At 31.0% G+C, this 26,523-nt stretch overlaps 1 protein-coding gene across 9 annotated transcripts; it reads left to right on the top strand.

Annotated features, from left to right (window-relative positions):
- Nucleotides 1-213: 213 nt before the first annotated feature.
- Nucleotides 214-25,847, top strand: LOC143236307 (PX domain-containing protein kinase-like protein). Of its 9 annotated transcripts, none has more exons than XR_013019525.1 (17): nucleotides 214-335; nucleotides 2,409-2,597; nucleotides 3,311-3,407; nucleotides 4,320-4,397; nucleotides 5,652-5,725; nucleotides 6,546-6,620; nucleotides 7,570-7,674; nucleotides 9,685-9,823; nucleotides 10,104-10,181; nucleotides 10,955-11,079; nucleotides 11,362-11,479; nucleotides 14,566-14,644; nucleotides 15,615-15,741; nucleotides 17,127-17,213; nucleotides 17,642-17,732; nucleotides 22,138-25,252; nucleotides 25,307-25,847. XR_013019525.1 is itself a non-coding variant. In XM_076474582.1 (16 exons), the coding sequence occupies exons 1-16, from the start codon at nucleotides 234-236 to the stop codon at nucleotides 22,368-22,370; spliced, it is 1,797 nt and encodes a 598-aa protein (XP_076330697.1). In that variant the 5' UTR covers nucleotides 214-233; the 3' UTR covers nucleotides 22,371-25,847. The 9 variants fall into 9 exon arrangements, 3 of the variants coding, with proteins under 3 accessions (XP_076330697.1, XP_076330699.1, XP_076330698.1); XR_013019528.1 differs by adding an exon at nucleotides 19,848-19,943 and having other exon boundaries at nucleotides 22,138-25,847; XR_013019526.1 differs by adding an exon at nucleotides 19,640-19,943 and having other exon boundaries at nucleotides 22,138-25,847.
- The last annotated feature ends 676 nt before the right edge of the window (nucleotides 25,848-26,523 follow it).

Raw genomic sequence — 26,523 nt, 5'->3', positions numbered from 1 at the left:
TAATAAGTTTATGAAAGAAATATGTATATTTTAAACATATGTTTAATGATACTTGCTGATAAATTTTTGTCATAATGCATATAATAAATAAAAAACATGTGTACATTTATAAAATATTCCAAAAATCACTGGATATAAATAACCTAATTTATTAATTGTACTTTTCTTTTATATGATGCATTTTGTGTAAATATACCAGTAGATGGCATGCGAAAGTAGTTAAACGCCCTATAATGGCAATGTTTGAGAGTAGAATGTCTGTTAGAGTTGTATTAGATGACACACAGCAATTAACGTGTATCATAGAAGCTGCCGAAAATGTACAGGGCCATACAGTAAGTTAAATTTTGTGTAAGGTTCAGGTAAAATTATTATAAGTTGTAATTTCATATGTACTGATTATGGCATCAACATAACTTGAACTGCTTATAGGAGGTTCCATGCAGCATACTATTATTTTTGACACTGTCAGTGACAGAAGTATAACCGTACACTGTACACTGTTATTACTAACACTTGCTGTTAGTAACAGTTAATACTAAACGAATATTATTAATACTATTATTATTATCACCATTACTACTGGTACTTTATTAAGTTATTAAAGAATTGGTTCGTGTAACTTTGTTTAGAAAGTGTTTGATAAGGTGTCCCATAAAAGACTTGTTACAAAAATTAAATCTGTGGTAGTTGAGGGAAATGTTACCGAATTGGCTGGAGAATACAAAATAGGGAGTAGAAATAAATGGAGTTAGATTTGACTGTACCACAGTTACAAGTGGTGTGTGTGCTGGGTCCTCTGTTTTTTGTGATTTATATTAATGATATTGACTCTGAAATGACAAACAAAATATTGAAGTTTGTAGATTACATTAATATTTTTAAGGTGGCTAATTGTATCAGAGATACTACAGACTTGCAGAGATTTAGATTATTTGATGTATTAAGTCAACATGTGACAGATGATGTTTAACTATCCAAAATGTTAGGTGATCTGTGTAGGTTTCTACATAAATTGTTACATTTTAAATGGTTATATAATAAATACTATGGTTAGTGAAAAATATCTTCATGTTGTGATTGAGAAATTACTGGAGTAATCTGAAGAGTGTGCTGTAGCTAGTAATAGGACTGATAGGACTTTGGGTAACATACAATGAAATATTAAATACAAGACAAGAGAAGTATGAGAAGTATTGTTTCACTATATAGATAACTCGTAAGGCCTCATTTAAAGCACTGTGTATAGTTTTGGGCTCTTTTGCCCAAGAGAAGGCTCAGAGCAGAGTCCCCAGGATGCTACCTGGGATGGTGTGATTGCCCTATGAGGAGCGACTTAAAATCTTGAAACTTGTTTTATCTGGAGAAAGGTCAGAAGTGTTTAAGATTATTAAGGGTATTGATAATATAGATACATCAAACATTTGTATGTTTACCAGTGAAAACAATAAGATGAGGGGTTGTAAATTCAAATTTTGGCATCTTTGGAGTGTAGGAGTCATCTGCAATTTAGATAGTATTACTTTTTAAACAAGATAGTTGGCTTTTGGAATGAGCTGACCTCAACAGTGGTGGAGACAGACAATTTAACTGAGTTCAAGAAAAGACTGGATGAATACATGACCAGTAAGGGATGGTCATAATCGGGAGTTGGAAGGAACACTCTTGATGGGTTAATAAGTTCCCTTTTTTCCCTTTAACATTCTGCAAAATGTATGAAGTACATATAAATTTGTGATGAATTCTGAGCTGTAATTTTATCTTACTATTGATTTTAAGTTATAAATAATTGTAATTAATCTCATAGACATTAATGATAAAATTGGTTACAGTAATGATAATATTACTATAACACTGTAGTATATTAGTTATATTTCTTTATTTGGATAAATGACATGATTACCAAGTTTTTTAAAAAAAACAAGATTGTCAAAAATTGTAAGAAGATTACATTGAGTACAGTTTGTTTTTCAGTAATGCTGTCTTTCTCTCTCCATTTATCTTGATGAGAATAAACAGTTACTGACAATAAGTAGCTAATTTTCATTTCATGAATTCATTCTCCAATATGAACAGCTTGCTTTTCACTTATACAAGATTGTTAAAAATTAGTAACATTATGAAAAAATCGTATCTCGTATCTTTTAATGCTGGTATTTATTTGACTCTAGGTGGAAAGGCTCATGCACAAATATGTTAGAACTGATTGATGACTGTTTTATGTTTATGAGAGACACTTTGTAATATCTCATTCTTCCCAGTATTCTAACAAAAGAGGTGTTTGTAAATATTGAAGGTCTAGTTTAAGATTAGTTTTACAATATAAGATATGCTTTAGGAGCATTTAATTAACATAATGTGTAGATGACAAGATATCAGTTAGTATTTAACATCTATTTGATTTGTAGGCTTACATTTTGAGGATTCAACGGGGACTTGCTGGAGATAATTTCTGGCACCTTTCTCGTCGGTATAGTGACTTTGTTACCTTGAACACACAACTCCAATCTGCCAGTATTGACCTCACACTTCCACCAAAAAAGGTCTTTGGTAACATGGGCAGAGAATTCATAGCAGAACGGCAACAAGGATTACAGGTATGGTACCTGTTTTTCATGGTTGTTTTAGTGTTACATATAACAAACTATTCCTTTGAAAGCTTATGTATATCAGTAGAGGTGGCTGAAATATTTTGATTTTGTGTAGCATTTACCTTCATTGAGTACTTCCTTCAGTGTAACACCAGTTACAGAACTAACAAGTGTTTTATTACTGTATATAATGTCTTGCACTAGTAAAGTGTAATCAGTGTTTTGTATGGCTGTACAGTACAATAAAATTCATGGTAATTTTTTGGTGAATAATCATTCTATGTTATTTCTACGTGGAACCCATAGAGAACTACTAAAGAAAGAATTATTAAAAACATCACCCGTCTTTTTGTGATGTAATGTCATAGGAAACACTATACAAGTGTCCTGTTTTACCTTCTCTACTGGTACATGTAATGTGTAAGCCCCTTTCTGTAGAGGTTCTTATAATGTGTAAGTTGTTTTAACAGCTGGTATGACTTTTACAATTTACTGATACTGAATTGAGTGATTTTGTTTAAAATTATAATGTAGAAAATTTAAGATGCCATTAAAACAGATTTGATGTTGAAGTTTTGGTTTATTTTAATACGTTGTATAACATGCAGTAACTTTTTATTGTTCACCACCCAACAGTGGCTGATCTTTCCTACAGAAAGAAAGTTGTATAGTTCCTTTATATTGTATAGCTCTAGTCATTTACTTTTTACTTTCTTCAGGCTTACATTAATGCAGTTCTAGAAAATCCAATGTTGGCAAATTCCTTAGCAGTAAAACAGTTTCTTGATCCAGACCAATATTCATGTAATTTTGTTGGTAAGTATATGGTATATTTTTCAACATGTAATTGCCTTAAAATCTGCTAGATTCTTATGTGTAAAATAGAACCAGAGTAGCATGAGAAAATGTCAGACATCAAAATAATATTTAGGCAGGTGTCAGATCTTCCATAGTGCACATTGTATTCACATCTGTATGCTCAAAGTTGTAGAAATACTGTATTATTAGCATAACATTGTCCTTATCGTTTAAATATTTAAATATGTGTGTAAAATTGAAATCTTTGTTTTCATGTTTTTATCAGGAGCTTGAACTGGTAACTAAATAGTGTATAACATTCTGTAACTTGTTTGTCAAAATTAAATACACCATATATCATTGTGAGTTTACTCCTGCATTGACCCAAATACAGTGCTTAACATTCCGTGGCTTTACTCATGCATTGAAACTAAATAAGGTCTTACCTCTCAATATTGAGCTCAGCTCTCAATTATAATGTCTTTCAAAAAAATGTTTTTTCACCAATGTTACACAGGTTTGATTTTTGTTTCTTATACCTCAATAAAGGTGCAGCTGAGAACTTTAAAACATTTCACCAGAATTCCTGAGGCTTAAGCCTTGTGTATATCTATCTGTGTAGCTAATCTTGTTCTCATTCTTATAGGATAAAAGATGATTCTTTTAACTAATAGAACTATTTTATTAAAGGTCAGCATCCTTGCAGTTTATTGTGTGTTTTACTCAAAATCTTTTCTTTATTTTTTTAGTTATGAAGGAAAGAAATGCCATTTTGGAAAAAGACACCTTTAAATTAACTCTTGAGAATAACTGATTAGGTGAATATAATTGGTTAATGATCATGCAAATCAATTGATTAAAAAGTTCCATTAATTGTCCACATCTATAGATTAAGAGATATCTAAATGTTATTTTATTCTTTAACAATAGAAACAGCCCTTCAGCATGTTTCCATGGCGTTTCGTTCAGAGTCTCGGTGGGAAGTGGTTGAACCTCTTCCTGAAATGGGTAAGTGTTTTAAGAATTAACTTGTATGTCACAGAGTTAATAAACATCCACATGTCATGTTTTTACATGTGGTGTTAAACATTTGACGATTAAAGAGCAAAAAGTGAATAAATTGATATTTTTTAATAATGGTATTTATTACTTCATCTATTTTCCATTAATTCACAGCTACTCCCAACTTTATAATGGAGTTAGGGGAAAGATTTTGTGATTCTTTCATGAGGTGGATGTTTACAAGACCATTTTCTGGTTTTTCTTTTATTCATTAAAGACTGGAATACTTTCTTCATTTATTGTTACATATTTAGGAGGGACAGCTTTAAACTCTGGATTTACTATGCTAAAATCAGGGGTTTGATTCCTCTTGGTGGACACATTAGATAGTCTGCTGTGGTTTTGCTATAAGAAAAAAAAATCTCTATATAATGTTGATTTAGTGTTAAAGCCAAGAAATATAATGGTTTTTATGTGGAATAGTTAGCAATTTATAAACAAGTATATTTTGTATAGAAATCTTAGTCAGGGTTTCTTCATTTTTTTATTCAAGTTATTCCATATGTTAACTTTTGTGAGGTGAGTTTTACATTAAATTTATTTTATTTGTAAATATTCACATGAACTATTGTTAGAAGTTTTTGTTGTGCTGAATTTTGTTATATCACTAATATTAAAGGCTGGTTAAATCATCATAGCTTTAGCTGAGAACTGAAAAAGATTATAAGACATTATTCTGTGGCACTTTTGAGCTTTCTGTGCTTGGTATTTCTAGAAACGATAGAACAAATAAAATGCCTAACTCCACACAACAAGCATTTTCTTTGAGCACCCTGTAGTGGAGCCATTCCAGTTTTATGCTTCTGAAACATGAAATAAAAAAAGCTTGTTTACCAATATTAGTACTTCTATCATGTATTAAAATAATAACCATTTATTGAGTGCTAGGCTTTAATAAATGAACTTATTACAGTCTGTATTAACAATTTTTAATTTCTAGTCCACAGTCTTTCTTTAGGTGGTCTGTAGAAAGGTTTCGTAGTTATGCAAGCGACAGAGGAAGTGGTAACATGTTTTATGTATCTCGTTGTGGTCTCTCGTTGCAGAGAAAGGAAAGGAAGCCTTACATCATAGTATTGTAACAGCTGCAAATTTTTCGATACTTGTTTTAAGTAAATAACTCTTCTGTATTTTTTGTTTTGTTAAAAAAAAAAGAATCCAACATGTGTAATGTAATATCTGTTTTATTTTGATGTGGAGGTTGGAGGCTCAGAAAGCAGTATTTTCTCATCAAGCCAAAAGGAGAGTCCAAGGAGCGGCAGGTTCTTTCTTGGGTATGTAGCATTATACTGGAGAATTGAGTTTAAAAAAAGGTTATGTAATTGTTTGACTTTGATCTTCATAAAAAATTACATGATATTCAGTTATTGCAGGTGATTTGTAATGAAAAGCTTTTTCAAAACAATGTTGCTACTGGAGTCTGTAGTTTAGTTTAACTAATGTTTATTACAAATTCTATTATAATTTAAAACAATAAAAGTGTTTTAAAGGAAGTCTAGATTTAATAACTGAGATAAAAAGATGAAATTTCAGTTTTGTTTTGAACAACACTGAAAAACTAACATTTATAATATGCAGATTTTTAAGACAGGAAGCATAATAAACAAGCATATTACAACATGTGTTAACTTATACACATGGTCACAAATAACTTCATCACAGTTTAAAATAACAGACTGTACCATTCTACTCATTAGGTTGGTTAATATTCAGTAAATTACTGGTTTATGGTACTGTGTAATCTTTGTGATTTTTACATACTAACAGCATTGTGACAGAAACAATAAAATCCCTAATTATTTGTTGGTTGTTGTTGTAATTAAGTTCAAAACAACACAAAAGGCTATTTGTGTTTAACCCACCATAGGTATGAAATGCCAATTTCTTGTGGTATAACTTTGTAGACATACTAGTGCCACTGAGGACCAATGACTTGTTGGATGACTCAAGACTTTTTTAAAAAAGAGATTGCTCTGGTGTTAGTTGTTGTTGTTTTTTTATTAAAGTGTAAAATATCTTTTATTTTGTTGATTGAATAAATTAATTTTTTTGTAAAGAAAACCAAAATGGCTTTTTTTCCTTTCATGCTTCTAGGTCCCACTTGGCCCTGACCATTATCTTGAAGACAAAGATTTGCAGTCAGCTATAAAGCTTCTGACTGGTTTACAGGTAATAGTTTATGACACACAGAAGGTGCCAAATATACCAGAAACTTTGTTTATTTTTTCACTACTTTTGAATTTTGTTTAATGATAAGATAATTTAAATCAGTGAAACCGTCTGCAGAGATACACACAGTTTTCTGTTTTTCTAAGGTAAGAATGTCATAATGTAACTACATTATTAATGGTAATTTGTCATATGGTATATAGGAAGACCACCAAGATGTGAAAACTTACTTTCAAATCAAATATATATATATATATATATATATTATAAAGATTGATGTCCTAATTTTTGTGAAACATTTTTTTCTCTGTTTTGTCTCTTTAGTGTTAGTAAGTAACTGATACATACAGTATTTAACAACTTGTTTTACTTGGTATGTACTAATGACACGTTCAGTATTTAACAACTGTTTTTTTTTCTATATGCTTATTTCAATGTATCAGTTCTCATTGGTACTTCGTTTTCTGTGTTTGTGTATTTTACTTGATTTTGAACAGAATGTGTTTTAGTTTTAGCTTCTAAGCAGGTGTTCAAAGCAATATTTATTGTTCATATATTCAAGTTTCCCCATCATTATGGGGGATTATTGGGAGTTAAGAGGATTCTCAAGATCAGCTTCCAGCATTTAGGGTTAAAAAGCTAAATTGTGACATAAGGGAATTTTTGAAGTTAACCGTCTACATATAATTTTCTAAAATATTAATATTGAGGCCTCCAAATGGAAGATCAAGAGATTTGTGGGTTTCTGAATCAGTTTCTTGGATTTAGTTGAAGAGCACATAAGTGAATCAAAAGGTAAGTTATTGTTTCCAGTGGATTTTCATGAATAATTTACTAATAACCTAATCAAAAGAAAAACTTGTAGTTGAAAACTGTAAACAAACCTTCTTTTGATCTATTACATTTGGACAGTGACTAATTTAATGTTCATTTTGTTCCCTTTTTCTAGCATCCGTTCATTTATCCTATAACATTTGCTTCTGTCAGGGAAAGTGGGGGATTGTTTATCAGAAATTTTGAAGAAAATGGTTCTCTGAGAGATCTTATATGTAAGGTAAGACTTGCTTTCTTCAAATGCCAAAATTCTTATAAATAATTCTAAAGCACAGAAATAAGAACTGAATTGAATAACCAGTTGAAACTATGATATAAATGAGAAAATTTGTCAAAATTTTGTATCACTGAGATAAATGTGTACATTTACATGTACAGTGGTGTTTTTCAAGCTTGATATTTTATAGTTTTTAACATGTTGTAAAGGGTAACACTTGTGTTAATATTTATCAAGTTGTGATACTTTTATACTTTTATATTATTACAATACTTCCATTTATAAAACTCTAAATATGTCGTGTCCTACTGAAGTTAATCTTAAATCAGTGTTTAATCAAAAGGTTGTACATTCTCTTACTGTCTTTGAATGTCAGTCTTAAATTAAGCCAAATTGAATTTAACCTTTAACCGTTAACTATACACTGTACAAGTTTTTTTGTTTTTTTTTACAATACAGATATTTATATTTTCATGATTGGTTCTACACTAATCAACCATCATTAGCTTTAAACCAGCATAAGTAGGGGTTTTGTTTTATTTGTGAAAGTTATTGTGAAATGTTTAGAAAGAAATATTTGTTTCCCTGAAAAGGACAGAAGGTTGCTTAGAGGGGATCACCTATTTTAACCATAATACAGTAATGTGTTGTCTACTAGTCAGCCAGTAGATATTAAAATGATATCACATGAAGGACACTTGACATTACAGTTTATACTTTTGCTTGCTTCAGGAGAATAATTATGCTTTCTGTAGGTTACATACAACAGAGTATGACATATGAACGTAAAAAGCAAGAAGTGAAAATATTTGTTACACTTTAAACAGTACACTTTCGAGGACCCTGTGGACATAAATTTAGTTATAAGCAGAAACTTAATTTCACAGATCGAAGAAAATTACTTACAAAACTACATTCGGTATACATTTCATTTAAGTGTTTGTGTTGAATAACGTTTAGTACTGGGAATGTATGTATGAATTGGTTACTACCAATAAAATATTTCATGTTAATTTAGTTTAGAGTGGCTAGCCTGCCAGATTCTGAATCTGAGGATCCTTCTTTCACATCCCATTACTGTAAAATGTGCTCCATGTTTTAAACTTGGTTGTATTATAAAAATGATAGTTAAATTCCATTATTTCATTAGTAATCCCAGAATTGGCAGTAGGTCCTTTTCATTATCCACCTTCTGTTTAGCCTACCAGCTAAACATCAGGGAGAACTAGTGTAAATAACTCTTGTGTTGCATTGTGGAAATTTCTGAAACAATAATTCATTGTTTCAATTCATTCTACTTCCTAAGCAAACATGGCTTCATTAAAATTTCAGCAACTTTAGTTTTGAGATATAATGCCATGTTGATCTCTTTATTTAAAAAAAAAAATTAGCTCTTGTTAAGACTCTTTATGAACTAGTACAAGTGGCCATTTTATTGTCCTGGTTAATGATGTTAGAAACCTTTATTATTAAAACTGACCTGTATGCTTTTCGGCTTCCATGATATTATAACCAACTTATGTTTACAGGTCTGAATGAATAATAGTTACAAAATAAGTAGAAACGTTCATTCACAGAGGGTGTTGCTTAACTTTGTCAGTTATCTTTTGGATAGGTGCTTTAATACTGAGATGAAAATGGCTGTTATACTTTATTTTAACAGTGAGAGGTTAATGAAGTTTCTTTTTAAAGTCTGAGCAGACTGTAAAACTACAGTAAATGAAACAAACTGTCAGTTGTTTTACTAGAAGACAATCAGGGATTGGAAAGGATACACTTACATGTCAAAATTATTTTTTTCAGTTTTCAGAATTTTGACGGTTTCTTCCATCTACTGTGGTTTGTTAGTAATTTGTATAATTTACAACAACTTGTGTGAGAGTATCTTTAGATAAAAAGTGTATTGATATCAGTTTATAAAAACAAATTTGTAGGTTAATTAATCACAAACATCTAGGAGAGAGAGAATGATAAATGTTATGTTTTGCAAGTATAATAACTTTTCATTTTCAGTGTAAGCCAAGAAATTCCTTCCTGAAGAAATACATTAGTCCAAAGTCAGTTACTCCTGTTCCTCAGCACTTGATCAAAAAGTTTGGTCAACAGATTCTTGTAGCTTTAAAGTTTCTGCAAGATAAAGGGATACCTCATGGTGAGGTTATTGTTTATTTATATTTTGTTTTATACTTTATTAATAACTACAGAGAGTTGTATACATTATAATAAATGTATTTTGAATGTGCAAATCAGTAAGTATAAAGTTGTAATGGAACATAATGTATCAGAACTACATTTTAACATTGTTACATAGGTAGTGGGATTCAACTGAAAGTTAATCACATTTGGGAAGAGTATACATATACTTAGGTCATAGAGATGTAATCACATAAGTGATTTAGAATTTCCCATATAGGGATATGTTTTGTTCTTAGTGGCATTGGAAAACAAAGGAAGAGGTGTGTCAGCTTGGGGGAATTGCAAGAAACTTGCAGTAAATCATATCTGTCCTGGTAAGCAAAGCATGGCTTTTTTTTTTTTTTTTTTATCAGGGGGAGTTCACAGATAAAACGTTTAGTGCCAAAAGCTGCCTACATGCTGTGGGCAACAGTACAAAACATAATCAAGAAGGATCTCTGCCTGGAAACTAAGTCAAGAGGGTATGGGTCCACCAGGATGAAACTTAAACCATTGCACATCTCAAGCAGATGAAGGTTGAAATGGATATCCATGCTATTTCCTACAAAGATTTGTTAGCCTTGTTGACAAACGAGTGGATGTCCGTGCTTTCAAACTGTTAAAATTGGTGCTAGGAAACCGTTATACTCATACACTAGGTGTACTATGGAAAGTAAGCGGAGATAGGTTGTGTGCTTTGAACATGATAACCTTATGACAGAGCCTTTGTAATGGAGATTATGTAATGACAAGTTTAAATGTAATCTGTTATCAAATAAATACTCTAATCCTTTCTTTAAAATTGTGCCATAAAAATATTTTTATATGATTTAAATACTGTGTTTATGTGATTCTGTGTCCAGTTTTGAATGTATTTTCATGTGTGGTCTTCCTTACATAGTAGTATTTTCTAGTCAACCATTTTTCCAACTAATGTTTTGAAACATTAAAGTTTTAAAAAATATTTCTATTTATGTTAGATTGAGCAGTAATTTTTAAATACCTATATGTGGTTATTTTAATAAATGTCATATAAGTGTGCAATAACAGCCCACAGAAATAAAGGAAACATGAATGGCACATGTAATGTAATGGTGTGTTTTTACAGGCCATTTACACTCTGGAAACATCATCATAGAAAAAGAGATGTGTAGGTTGTTGGAAGTAGAAAACCAGCTTCTGGGTTTGCCAGCTTACTTGCGACCACAGTTTATACAATTACGTAAAGTCCAGGTAAACTACAGTATCATCGTCTCCTACATTGTGATTGAATCATCATGTAACTATTTTTATTCTAATTCTAGTAGGTCACTGTATATAAGTGCTTCTTTATTTCCAATGCATATAGGTGGCCAGTATGGCTGGATGATGGAACTGTGAAACAGTGGGAAAAATGAAATTTTGTGTATAAGAAGTGAATTTAGGACTGAACCTAAACTTACCACATGTTTATATCATGACTGTTTTAGTTGCTTTTATTACGTTTTATTTATTTCTACCTCTAATTTTTTTCAGACTTTGCAGAATGTGGACACATATTCTTTTGGTCACCTTGTGTATGAGATGACTTTTGGTTCTCCGTGTCTCAGACCAACCTGCAATTCTTTCCCTCCAGAATGTCCAGCTGAGTTGAGTAAGTAGGGATTTTATTACTTTGTTATTGTCTTTCAAAGAGTTATAAGTTATATTTTATAATATTACAGCATTACAGAAAAACAAGAACAGTCTGGGGTTTCCATTTCCCAAATGTGACCATATAATTGTGGTCATTTCTGGTCAGATGTTTTTGTATTTGTAACCCATAATGTCGGAAGGTTTGAGTGAAGGTTTAGCAAGAAACTATGTTTGTTGGCTGGAAATTAATCTAGTAAAAATATCAAACTCTCAGTCACTTATGTTCTGACTATTGTTGTTATTCAAAACTATTGAAGGTATTAAAAGAAGCAATGAAAGTACAATATGTTCAGATCTGACCAAGTGACACAAATGATTTGTGTTTAGTGAAATGACATCAGAGCTTTGAAGCTAAAGGTGGTACAAAAGGCTTCATCCAAATTTTATTTTCTGGGAATAACAAACAAAATGTTAAAATTTAGATATTATAGGTCTCATTTGAATGTAGACCAGTAATGTAAGGTTCTAATGTAAATGTAGACAAGTAATATATGAACTTTATGTGAAATTTCATGCATCAAATATGTATATTGTGTTAATATAAATATTTAATATTGAAACTTGGATGTAGCTATGTAACACATGGGTCTCGCGTGACTCCAGCTATATACAATATAGGTGTTATGTAGAAGTATGATGTACAGGCTTTACATGACTGTAGCTGTTGTTACATGTTGTTACTTATCTCCGACAAATGTTAATGTGTTATGATTTCAAATAACCAAAAATTTGAATTTAAAAGTTAATTGAATGTTTATGTGTCAAATTAATTATATTATATTAATTTTGATATTTGCCAACAGTATGCATGCACACAGTTTTCTTTCTTAACACAAATATATTTTAATATACAAATAACAATATAATTTATAATAATAGTTATTACAAATAATTATATTTATTTCAAAGGTTTACTTACTCACAAATAATATTCAGTCTTTTATCTGGTCTGGAATTATAAATTTTATTGGTGGTCCAGGCTCATGACAAGTGAATTATTTCTGAGTTGATGTTACACTTAGCTAAAACTAGCTGGCTGTCTATTCTTGATTGGTTTCATACAGTTTAAAAGCTCACTTTTTACTGAGGAAGATAAACAAATGAAAAATTAAAGAAGCCTTACTTGTACAACAACTCAAGCCCAAAATAAACCAATATAAAGGAACACCTTTATACCTATATTAATAAATATATCCAACATCTAAGCAATGCCCTCTACATTTCTACACTCAATTACACAACTGTCTTCAAACATGTGGTCAGTAACCCTTTTTTTCTTTGTGAACCTGACAATGACGGAAGAAGGTTGAAACGTTGTTTGCTCCTCTTTTAGTGCTTTCTTTATCCATACCATCCATTTTTAAATATATAAGATACCTAATGTACTCTTAGAAATACTAACATCCTGAGTTAATTCTCTGAAGTTGAACAGTTTTATAATGTTCAAAATCTATAAATATTCCTGACCAAGTATGTGTAGTTTTCTGATTAAGAAGTGTTTATCACAATTATAGTTTCTGAGGTTTGTAGTATATGGACTGTAGTAAACTAGTAATATTATGTCTCCCCATCTTCTCAAACATTGACTTGGCAACATTATTCAAGTTTATATGCAAAAACGCCTCATTTTTAACTGACCGGTCAGTTACCTCTTTCTTTCTTTGTGAACCTGACGATGACCGAAGAAGGTCGAAACATTGTTTGCTCTTCTATGTAAAATATTTTCTCAACCCAAACGAGCCGTTTTTGCATATATATTTCTCTATAAGTGGGTTTTCTCGACATCACTGATTATTCAAGTTTATGCTAGTGATTTCATAAAATGTACATTGTTGATTCTTACACTCAAGAATCTTTTACAGATTTAGAGAGAGGTTGAACTTGTACAATGCATGTTTAACAATACACATTACATGCATCAAACTGAAGCAAACATAAATATTAAAATAATATTAAATTTATTACTGTGTTACATGAATATAACTGTGTCAGGTATGGGTCTTATGTTAGTTTAGAAGTATGAGGTATGGGTCTTACATTAATGTAGCTGTGCGGGTATGTGTCTTATGTTAACATAGATATGGTTTGATTTTCAGATATATACAGAATTCATGTACAAAACATTCAAGATGATGAGAAGCCCTCTTGAAGTAAAAATATTCTTGAGATGGCTGGTATTAGTATTAAATATTTGTTTTAATTAAAGTATATAAAGTATTTATTCTTCAGTACAAATCTACTATACACAAATCAGGGGTGTTTTTAATAAAGTATTTGTACTAAAGATATGATCAGATCAAGATGTGGTTCACTTGAAGAATAAAACTAAAGTTGTCCATTTAAATAACTGTAATTTTTGTGACTTTATGAGTGTACATCTTTTTTAAGTTTTTCTGTATGTTTTATCTCATATTTTTACTACTGTAACTCCTACTTTACCTCTGATAAAGCCGAGGGCATGAACATTGATATAGTATCTGAGTAACACATATGCACCATGAAAATAAAGTTTTCCTGTTAGTGTAATAGGCAGTCATACACTAATAACCCACACACAAGACCTTGTACTGCCATTCAAGGTTATGAGAAGCCTTGAAGGAAATTGTTCCTGCCAACTGTTCTTTCATCATCTGGACAACAGCTCTAACTTAGTGATGGCCATACGTGAACCATGGGCTTTGACCATACTAGTCAGATTTTCTGTTGTATTATATGAAGTAGAAAACCCCAGACTTCTCTCCAGGTGACAAATAAAACAGTGAACTATGGGATGCTGTATATCCTTTCTTTGAAGAGGTGCTGGGTTTGGATGCTTTGGCCTTAAGAGCAGTATCTTTAGGTTACTTTACACTCCAGATATCTTGAACCATTGTTGTATCTTCTGTTAAAAACTGACATCATATCAGAACATGATAGATTATAAAACTAAAGAAATTGATGAAATGTTTTTTTTATAATATTTTTGATTATAAAAAAATAGTGTTAATTTTCACTAATGATTCCTGTGTTTGGAAGCTTCTAAAATATTTTACATTTTAACTCTAGGATCAATCCTGGAAGCCACCATTTCAACTGAGGCATGCAAAAATGGACTTCCATCAGTATCCCATTTGTTAATGCATCCGTAAGTCTGTGATAAATCCAACAAAGAGAGAGAAATCTACACACACACACACACACACACACACACACACACACACACACACACACACACACACACACACACACACACACACACACACCATATATAAAAGTTTTTTCTTCCAATTATTTTATTTCTGATTTATCAATTATTATTCCTTATGAGTCCCAGAAAAACTCTAGGGCACTATATGACTGGTAATTTTTTGTTGCATTGTAATTATCAGAAAAATCAATCGCTGATAGCCACTTATAGGTGTTTGTGTTTTTGTGTTTTTGTTAACCTTCCCTGTAGTTTTTTTTTAATATGCTTCAAATAAATAAAAGTTTATAAAAGTTATAAAATATATTTTTCCATTATGTTCTTTAATTTTTCTTCTGCTGGCTTTGGATAAGAGGAACTTTACGTAATTGTTGGAATTTTTTAAGCAATTTTTTTAAAAATAATTTCTTGTGCATGGTGTTACTGCTCTCTGTTTCCTAACACAGAAGTAGTCCTAACATAACCAGTAGTCCTAAGTATTCCTAGATGTTATCAAATTATTATAACAGTTTCTATTAGTGATTTTAAATGTAAATAACATTAAGAATGTTATTAACAAAGCCAAACCTTGTTTTTACTGTACTTTCTCCTCGGGTGTAATGACATAATCTTGTTTATTGTATATTATTATGTGTTTAAAAAAAGTGATTAATACCAAAATATATTTCGTTTTCATCCTTCATATTTCACACATGTATTTAAATTTGTATATTTATTTTACTGTATCAGTGGTGTATTTTACTTTATATCATTAATAATGGTTAAAAGATTACATTGTATTTTTTATGTGTAGTTGAAGCTTAAAGTATAGAGATGTTTATCATGATATGTCAAATTAAAAAGAGCAAAATCAGTTTGCAAAGGAACTTTGTAAGTTTTCTTTGCATCTATTTCATTCTTTAATATATAGGTTCTTTGCCAACATGTCGAATGTGGGACAGGAAAAGGTCCACTTAAAAGTACCATCTCAGTTAAAGGAAAATCTCCAAAAAGCCAAAGAACAAGTAGAGGCCAGAATCAGAGAGGAACAAAAGTCTGTAAGTAATATGCCAGTTTATGATGGAAGGTTTCAGTTTTGTTTACTTTTTAGCAGAAAAATTTCTTCTTATAGTTTTGGAATTGGTTAAAACTTGAGTGAGAAACTTTGTGTAGCTGTTAAATCTCAAGTCAGTTGAATTCTTGAGTTTATTTCCCCTACCTTTTGTAGTGTATGTAGGGGTGAGGCTTAGAATCTTGTTTAGTTACATATTAGGTGACAGATTTCTCGCATATTGGATGATTATAGTTTGTATCCTTGATTACTGTAACTTTTGAGGATGTTTACAGTAAACTTCTGAATTTTCCTTTTATTGGGTAATATTGATTTATATTTAACTGGTTTATGTTTAAGCCTAATGGTTCAATAATTTTATTATTCTTAATGAATGTTTTATTGTTAATGTTTGGCTTCAAAGATAAAAATAATGCAAATTATTATCATTTTTTTTAAATATCTTTTTCTTAAGAATTAGAATTTTTTCCCTGCATTAGACTAATATTTAAATCAAATAAATATTTCTCTTAATTTAGAGGTTATTTATTTATTTACAAAGTTTTCTAAAACACAACGAAACTAACACAATTTTTCTTTACAAGTTGTGTGTGTGGGTGTAAAGAAAACCAAACTATTTCGTAAATTATTTTAATTCTCAGGTTTTTTGAACCTCTTTACATGTATCACCCAAGATGTATTTGTCTATTTGTTTTTTTTGTTGTTTTTTTTTCAAAATTTAAAGAAATGTATATTGTTCATTTCTTTGGATGATTTAATTTTACCCTTGCATTGACAGTGGTTCACAGGTCAGTGGTAATTTTACCCTTATATTGATGTCAATTTGTAGGCCAGTGATCGTGAACAGTATATTTAAGAAAGACAACAAACAATTTCAGTGAAATATTTTTTTTTTACCTAACATTTTGATTTACACCTTGTTTGATGGCATTTGAGTGTCAAAATACAGCAATGATTTCAAATTAAAAAAGAAGTCCTAATACTGTAACTTAACATATTTGTTTTGTTATTGTCATTAAAAAATAGCTGTTGTAAATTATGATGCTCAAATTCCCTCAAATATCATGTTAGCCATAATATTAGGTGAAATAAAGAAAATATTTTTCTGGGTTTGTTTGTCATCTTTCTTGAATATGATTTCTGTACTTCAATCAACACTGAAATCATAAACAAATGAAATTTTAGCAACAAAGCTTTAACCCAAACTTAACATAACACACTATACATCAGTTCTTAAGGACACTGTGTAATTCCTATGGGTATAGTTATTGATGTGTAAGTACAAGTATAATTTAGACCATCTGTCCTTCTTTTTGTGATACTTGTACTGTTATTTCGTAATGAGTGGAAACTTGTCTCTGCATGTTTTAGTTTCGCCACAGCCAGCGCTTATCAAAAGTCCATGCTCAGTTCACGTCGGAAGAAGAAATAAAAAAACGAATAAATGAAAGAAAAAAGGTAACCTTGTTTTCTGGTACCATAACTAAAGTTATTTAATAAAGTTACTGTGTTTTATATGAGTCTCTAACTTGCACATACTGGTATGCAGTAATTATATGCTTGTATATCATAAAGTATTATTTCTTTTATAATTTAAATTCTTAAGGTATATGTATTTGATATGATGAAAAGTAGCTGATACAGGATTAATCAACTTCTCGGGTTTTAAATTATCTTGTGTGTACATCAAGCTGTCCTGTCAGTTGGTCAGATGCACTGACTATCATGTCAGTTGATGAGACATGTAAGCTGTTATATATAAATTATGTATATCTTACATTTGTAACTTGTTATTTTTTGAAAAGCTGTATTGCACTGAAAGGTTGCTGCAGATTCCGTAATAGTGTTAAAGGCCACTGTAGAATCTGTAGTGCTATTTATTTCAGCAACAGAAGCTAACTACCACTACAACAGTCCCATCAACAACAACAACAACTGTACAAAATGGTGCATCAACAGCTAGTCCTTTGACATCAGGTAATTCAGAACAGTCCCTTGATCTTAACCAGAGGACAGTACAATAATATAATATAAATATCGGTAATATGTGTACAAGATTTCTCCCTGGATATTTTCTAAAGTTTGAATTTAAGTGTACTGTCCTTCAAAATGTCCTTGTCACATAATAAGTGGCACTGCTTTGTGTGGTAAAACTCTGTTGCGAAGTAATAAATATTCATGTTACCATATATTTTCCATGTATAAACACCTGATTCTTAAATTTGGTACAAAATAACCAGTGTTGATTCAAATCTGTCATGTCCGACCTTTAGCTTGTCATTAAGTTTATAATCAAATTGTATAAACATAGTTGTGTTGGATTAACATTATCAATGATATATTTAACTGTTAACAGGTTCTGTTATTATTCGTCTTACATTTGCATGATTTATCATGTTAATGATAACCTCAGTTTTTGCTAAAAAAAACTTTAAAAATAACAGAATTTTCTCTACCAAAGTTGAACTACAGAATTGTTGAGGATTTTAAACTAAGAGTAGTTTAAAATTAACCCATTTTGTTTTTTAATTTAAAAAAAGATAATATTAGTAAAAAGTAATGTTGAAAGGATAAGTTTTAAAAAGAAAAACACAGTAAAGGGAAAGTCATTAGTCAAGGAATCAGTGTTTCCAAGTGGTGAAATTAATGATGTGTAGTGATTTTAAATTAATGGTTCAAGGAAACATTTTTAGACAATTGACCAAAACACTGTAAATTGAGCATTTTTTAAATTACCATATAAATCAACCTATCATAGAAACTGAGTATCCCTATGTTACCACAAAAATTATATCTTCTTAAAGTTACCACAGAAACTTAGCCACCTCATAGCTACAACATTGATTGAGCCTTTTTAAGGATTTGTTTTATTCTAGTTTGATAATATTATTTAGCATAAGTATTTTTGTGACTTTCATATCCTCTCCTACATTTTGTATTTTTAACCATTGGTGTGAATCTTATAAGTAAGTTTTGCTTTTAACCCTCCTGTATTTTTTGTGTATTTTTCCGTTATCCCTTCTGCATTGCTGTTTCCTACTGTTGACGCTGTACGGAATTCTCTGTATCTGTTGAAATTACATATGTAGTGGTTCCTTAACACCAATTTATTGTTAGAGTAGAACACTTAATATTTTGTCAGAAGTTTGTTAAAAGTAAGAAGTGTTTGATACCTAACTATCTGAAATACTGCATGTTTTGTGGCTCGTACAAAATTCTTTTGTTTTTTAATGTAACTTTGCCATATCTCAGCTGAGCTGATGAGTCCTGCAGTTTGTCAGCACTGGATGTAGGAGATATAGTGTGTTTTACATGTTAGTTTGTTTGTATGATTGCTTATTTCAAACATATTTCCATAATTATAACACTTTTTCCTTTATTTTGTGTGTAATTTCATCACAGTTTTGTTACTTTTCCCTTATTTATTCTTCAGTAAATTGTTTGAACTACTTCAGGTTCAACTGCACATTTTTTATCCAGCTTCTGATTTCCAATACGGCAGGAATGTTGAAACAGATTAAATACATTGCCAGTTTTGCCACATGCTCTTGTTGCCATAGTTGTAGGACAATGCTGAGATTAAAACATAACCGGTGTTGACACTCTTGTTACTAAAAGGTATATTACTGTGATAGAGACAAGAAAAGCATTGGTTTTGCTCAAAAACAGAATACATTAGAAGCAGTAGGTCACTGATGAGTGTGTGTGAGATTTGTATAATTACCACAAGAGGTAGATGTTCTCAGATAACCTCTTCAGGTTGGACTTAAAGCTCTCACTTTAACGAAGTACACTTGTTCTTTAAGCTAAATATATCATATTCATATGTGTGAAGTCCTTGTAATATTTTTTGTTCAGAAATTGATGTAGGTTTCTTTCTGTAGTATCAACTGCGAACACAGATTTGTCAAAAGAAACATCTGAGTGTGTGTTCCAAAGCAGACTTAAATTGTACTTGATAATATCAGTATACAACTTGATTCCTGCTGCTGTATTTCTCCCGCTAACCTCTCTTTGAACTAGCTTTTATGTGTCCACTAATCAATAAGGTTTGTCAGATCATAGCTTTGTCCACACCTGTCCTTCCTTTAGGCTCCAAGAGCTGACCACTAAGCACACACTACCCTGTGTCCAGTATCCTTGTCCCCAGCTATGGACATTATCCTGGAATGAAGCACATGAGTTTATGTAGGTAAAGCAGAGCATTAAATATTGGAGTTATGGGTGATGAAGTCTTTTTTATTGTAGACTAAAATGTTGATGAATTTTAACAAAGATAACAGTAAATTATTTTAAATATTTGTATGAAAAAACTTGTTTTTTAGATATTTTTCCATGATTACATCTCTTTTTTATGTTTTTTAATGTTGTAATGAAACAATGTGTAATATTAGTATTATCTTGTGACGTGTTTTGTATTTCGCCAAAAAAATACATTTTTTGTTTTGTTTTTTACACATAAAAAGTTTTAAAAGGATAAAGAACTGTTTCACATTAATGTTACAAAAATAAATGTTGGTGTTTCTAGTTCTGATATTGTGGAAAGAGGTAATAAATATAAGTATTGTTTTTAGCTTTTTTGTTTGAGGGAACGTGATTATAAATACATTTGTTAAGATATAATTAGCATTACAAATTAAAAGGTTTTACAGAAAGAAGTTGAACTTTCCTTATCAAACATGGGGTTTAAACTTTAGAGAGTGCACTAATCAATACATCATTATAAATCAAATACCATAACCTCAAGGTATTGCCACATCTACCATCGAAGAATATCGTTGCTACATTCTTGCACAGTGTACAGCATTACAGTCATACCTCCCTTGGGCAGAACAGATGTTAACTTTAGACAATCACAAAGAAACAAAGGTAGCCAAGACACCATTAGTCTAACGACTTTCATGACCACATGTTTATAATAAATTGCACATACTTGGAAATAAAAGATTAAAATAGCATTTATACAAGGAGGTAGAAACTTGTGTTGGTACACCATGTTAGCAGCTAACATTCCTTTATACTGTTAACATTTATCTTTTATATCACTTCAGTTTTAACAAATGAGAAACTTTTCACACATATTGTGACTTAAGTGAGAATAATCTTAACTATTATTATCATCAGATCTCGGTGTCTGCAAGAAACTTTTATGTACGGACATACATTGTAGTATTAGAAGTTACAAGCACTAATAATTTCCAATCAAAGCTGCCTACCCACATCAAAGGTTCAGTTATAGTATGAAAATTCAAACAGAGTGGACATTTCTGTAAATTTTGTGCTGTGTTTTATATGTCTTACAGTTGTTATTGATTGAAATCATTGTATTAGAGCTCTTGTATCATACTGGAATTTAGAGTTCCAAGTTTCGACACTAGAAAATGTCTGTCAGTGTTGGAAGTGGTATTAAATTATTAAAAAAATAAGTTTGGATTGTTTTATTTCGTCATCAGGTTCTACAAAAAAATAAGTCTTATTCTTTTGATGTAGCATCTGTGTTATCTTTCCACAAATAGTATTTCTTTTCATAGCTAAAACAATGATTACACACACTTACTTTCCTAGTCATATAAACATAACCTTTTCCAAACTTATGCTTTTTAATTCTCCAAGTTTGCTGTAAAACCAGGTTTGGGACAGAACTATTTTTATCAGTCCCATGGTTCTTAGCTACTAATATTTAATACTATACACATAAACACTGGCTTGTGTACAATTTTAATGGAAGTATCTAAAAATACATTTCAGTGAAGAAACCTTGAATTCCTACACAGAGCAATTTCCCCATGAACACCCACTTTTATTTAGTACCAAGTATTAAATGAATGGCAGAATTTTCAGCCAATCAGAATCAGGACAGCTTTTATCATTGATTTATCTAACATCTTTCAAACATATACAATGTACTACGTATATAACATTACACATTATAATCCGTGTTATAGCTCCAGTGCGTCTTTATTACTACACCACTGTATAAATCACGTTGATTGTGAACTACACGCACTTTGACGGAAAAGGTTACATTTTATTTACAACTTTTGATTTGGTGAATTGTAATTTTGCCCTAAAATATTCTTACTAGTACATTAAGTAACTCTGTGATCTTTGCTAGTACCTTTTTGTTTGTTTTTTCCAGAGACAGTTTTTACTGAAGTTATTAAAATTTGTAGGTTTCAGACTGCATCAAAGGTTCAAACATTTCAGGATTGTTTATTTCCTGTAGCTGTGCTGCTTAATTCAGTTGTAACTGTACAGATCAAAATTGGAAACCTTTACAGTGCTGTTGAAAACATGTTTTTTGTTCAGTAGCTTGGTGAAGGTTAACAAATGGACAGTGTTACATGGCTAATGCACACTTTTGCTTCTTTCTGTTTTGCAGAAAAATCTTCAACTTTACCAACAATACCCCCACCACCACCACCACCACCACCTCCTCCTTCTCAACTCTTAATTTCTCCACCAAATTCAGTAAATGGTAATGGAGTTCCCCTCCCCAACCTGTCCCCACCTCCTCCATCCGATCGCAAGATGTTACTGGGTTCTATCGAGGCCTTTAACAAAGGAAAACTGAAGAAGACTGCAACTAAAGACTGCAGTAGTCCTAGATTTTAAGACATCAGTACCTCCTGTACATCTCGTAGGCTACAGCTTGGAGACAGAATATTAACAGAGCTTGAGAATTGGAAACAGAATAAGAGGTTAAATAGTAGCTGAACTTCTTGTAGACTTACTCTTAATGGGAACTTTACAACTGGGAAATATTAACAATGTCTGTCATGTACAAATATAAGTTAGGGCTAAATGACATGGACTAAGATGCAATGTTTCATTTTGTTAGAAATTAAAATAACTGTAGCAACTTGTTTTGTCTACAGAATCGTGATTAATTTAAAACACTGATTATTACTGATGTTACCTGTAACAAACAATTGAAATTAAAAATATTGTTATTTTTACATACACATGGATACGGTTTTACTAGAAATTTAAGGGTATTTTAAATGTAGCTGAAATTAAACTTTCAATGATTGAGTTGATAACTATTTTATATATAAAATGTTGTTATTACTAGTGATATAATATATAATGTATTATTATTATTAGGGCTCATGTTTTTGAAGACAGTGTATTTATCTGAAATTCATTTGTACATTCTTTAGTACTGTTTGTCTTGCATGTGTTATATCTAACTTCCCATTTCATTCAGTGTCACCATGTTAGACATAAAACCTTCCCTTGTAGCTTTTAACAAATACCCATATCAGTGCAATACCTGATGAAAATTTTCGTGCTGTTAATGGTGTAAACATAACCATTGACAAAGATACGGTTCAGAAACTGTTCAGTTTCTCAATAGATTACATAAATAAGGTGGTTTTTTGTGTCAGTTAACACAATATATTAGAAGGAACATTTATCACTTTTCTGCAAAAATTAATATAAACACTGGATATTTTATAGTGGAAAAGACTATAGACCATGATAGTGTAAGATTCTGAATGAGGGTGTGGTCCTTTTATGAAAGAAGGTGGTAGTTTGTTGAAATATTTCAAAAGTTTTTTTTATGTTTGTTTGTTTTGAAATTATAGCTATGAGTTAAAATAATATATATAGTTTGTTACTAAATGGATAAAAGATCTACTGGGTTAATTCTACTCATCCAAGTTTTTTTTTTCTTTTTAAGTGTATGTAAGATACATGACTTCTTTATTGAACTGCAAGAGGTGCAGAACTCATGACATGTTTTAACGTTACAGAAGTTGTGACTTTGTAACTTGATAAATAAGATTCTGTTATTTTTAAAGAAGAAGACTTCCAGTTAAACATTCCAGCAGAGCTTTTCATAGTAGCTCAGAATGTTGCATTGTTTTCCCTTTAAAAATAGTGACATCACTTAAATGAATACCTTAATTAAAATGAGGGAAGTTTTGAATGGGTACAAATATGATTAATTTACCAAACTTATCATATTTACATTTTGAAACTTGTTTTTGAACAAATGTTTAGTTTGTCTTTATGTGGATTTCACTTGTAAATTGCCAAATATTTATTATTCCTTTTTTTTTCCCCAAGTCAAAATTATAGATGTTCTGATGTTATAGGTCACTTGGAGTTCATGCAGGTCATGGACTTTCTGGAAAGTCAGGGGAAAATATGCATTTTCCAGACCTTGAAAGTCAGGAAATGTTCCTGAATCCTAGTTGTGGTCATGTAAAACAAATATGGAGTGACCATACATACTTAAGAAAGTGCATACACTATAGTTACAGATAACTTCTTTGTTCCAAGTCTTGTGCCTCCTAGATCTACCACACCTACCAATTTTGACAGTTTTAATAATAGATTGAGGAAGTTTTGTATGAATCTTGTTACTGTATAACACAATATTATCAGTCTTTCCCAATAAAGGTTTTATTTTAACGATTTATTATTTTTCCACACAGTCATTTCTGTGGTCCAGTTTCTCTTTTTTCCCTCTACCTGCTTCTTATATTTTTCAGGGAACAGTTTTCTCACACTACTTTTCTTGGTGATAATTTATATATCTATCTGTATTATTTTTCATATCTTAATTTTTTATAATTAGTATAAAGTTGAAGAAAACCAAAGAGATATAAAAGAAATAATGGTGACTAAATCTTATGTGAATAATGGACAGTTGATCTCAAGCATAGATACTTTAGTTTTATATTTTATTTCCTTGGCAGTGACGTTTAGAGCCAAGTATCTTTAAGTTATGAATTGGCACACATCTTTCTAGATTGAAATATCACCAGTAAGGAAACCAAAAAATACAACTGTTTTAAAGTGATTTATCTCCAACAATCTATTTTCTTTATTTTATCACCTTTGCATAATTTTTTCTTCATCCTGTCAAGTATAGATGCATTATTTAATAATAAATGAAATCATTTTACTGGTAATGTTTGCATGATCATTAAAATATAGTTTTTTAATGTCTTTTTTTTTTTTATAGATGGATAAGCAGGTTTTTATAGAAATGTGAATGTTCAAAATTTCATAGAAGCAGCGAGTTGGGTCTTCTAGTGTCTTAGCACTTATTTACAGAAACATTAACAAAGAGTAGATTGTTGCATTGTCTTAGAAGCTTACAAATATTTAGTAATAGAGTCAGTCATGGACATGTTAATACTTAAGATGGTGACTGTATTAGAGATGTAGCATGTACCTAAACATTCATGTGATAATCTAAGTTTTGATCTCTAACTTAATTTATTGTTTGTTATTCAGTCGTTTAATATGATGTAATCAAACCATTTATATGATCTTACTATCATCATGTAACATGATGATGTAGCCAAACCTGTTACGTGAAGGTAATACAATGCAAGTGTGACATGATGACGTAGTTAAACCTGTTACGTGAAGGTTATACAATGCAAGTGTGACATGATGACGTAGTTAAACCTGTTACGTGAAGGTTATACAATGCAAGTGTGACATGATGACGTAGTTAAACCTGTTACGTGAAGGTAGTGCAATGCAACAGTGTGACATGATGACATAGCCAAACCTGTTACGTGAAGGTAGTGCAATGCAACAGTGTGACAGTTATGTTTTTAGGTACACTGTCATTCCTCAGCAGTATCTTATTTACCCAGAATGTAAATCTTTCTAGGTCAACTTTTAGTTATTGTACATGTGTTAAAATATTTATACCAGTGATAAATATAGCAAGTTGAACAACTTGGTTGTAATGTATTTGAGGGATTTATTTATCTGTAGTAGGATGTATCCAAGAAACAGAAACACAAAGTTTGTGATGTTGGAATTATTTTGTAATTTTCTGTTATTGTTGTTTACCATTGTACATGAATTAGACGAATGTTTAGACATGGTGGATCCTTCTTCATATAGTCATTCTAATATTGTAGCAACCTCTTACGTATGTCTAGTCTCAGAAATGACATTGTAATACTGACTGGATATATGTATTAATGCCAGCATATCTATTTTGAAAGGTGTTATTGCTTTCTTTATATACAGGGAAAGCACCATATTATATGGATTATTACCAGAAAGTAATTATCAGTTACAAAATAATAAACTTGTTTCTTACTTGATAAAGTATTAGTCTTTATTTTAACTATTAAACATTAGGATTTCTATTTAATGTATCAAAAACTTAGAATGTACACTACATAAACTAATTGATAGTATGTCAAGATTTAATAACTCGCCACTACATCTTATGTTGCACAAACAAAGGAATAGTGTGTCAAGGTTTAATAACTCACCACTACATCTTATGCTACACAAACAAAGGAATAGTGTGACAAGGTTTAATAACTCACCACTACATCTTATGCTGCACAAACAAAGGGATAGTGTGTCAAGGTTCAATAGCTCACTGATATATCTTACGCTGATAAATGTTAAGGTTTAATAACTCACCATCACATCTTATGCTGCACAAACAAAGGAATAGTGTGTCAAGGTTTAATAACTCACCACTACATCTTATGCTGCACAAACAAAGGAATGGTGTGTTAAGGTTTGATAACTCACCATCACATCTTATGCTGCACAAACAAAGGAATAGTGTGTCAAGGTTTAATAACTCACCACTACATCTTATGCTGCACAAACAAAGGAATGGTGTGTCACGGTTTAATAACTCACTACTACATCTTATGCTGCACAAACAAAGGAATAGTGTGTCAAGGTTTAATAACTCACCACTACATCTTATGCTGCACAAACAAAGGAATGGTGTGTCAAGGTTTAATAACTCACTACACAT

Source organism: Tachypleus tridentatus, chromosome 13 (assembly GCF_004210375.1).
Source record: "Tachypleus tridentatus isolate NWPU-2018 chromosome 13, ASM421037v1, whole genome shotgun sequence".
NCBI lineage: Eukaryota > Metazoa > Arthropoda > Merostomata > Xiphosura > Limulidae > Tachypleus > Tachypleus tridentatus.
The sequence above is the reverse complement of the archived record's forward strand: the minus strand, read 5'-3'. Positions and strand labels throughout refer to the sequence as shown.

Coding starts and splice junctions, on each gene's coding strand:
- LOC143236307 (XM_076474582.1), top strand. CDS start 234: ATGGCAATGTTTGAGAGTAGAATGTCTGTTAGAGTTGTATTAGATGAC. Junction 5,726..6,545: donor AGCGGCAGGTTCTTTCTTGG/GTATGTAGCATT, acceptor TCATGCTTCTAG/GTCCCACTTGGCCCTGACCA. Junction 14,645..15,614: donor TCCCATTTGTTAATGCATCC/GTAAGTCTGTGA, acceptor TTTAATATATAG/GTTCTTTGCCAACATGTCGA.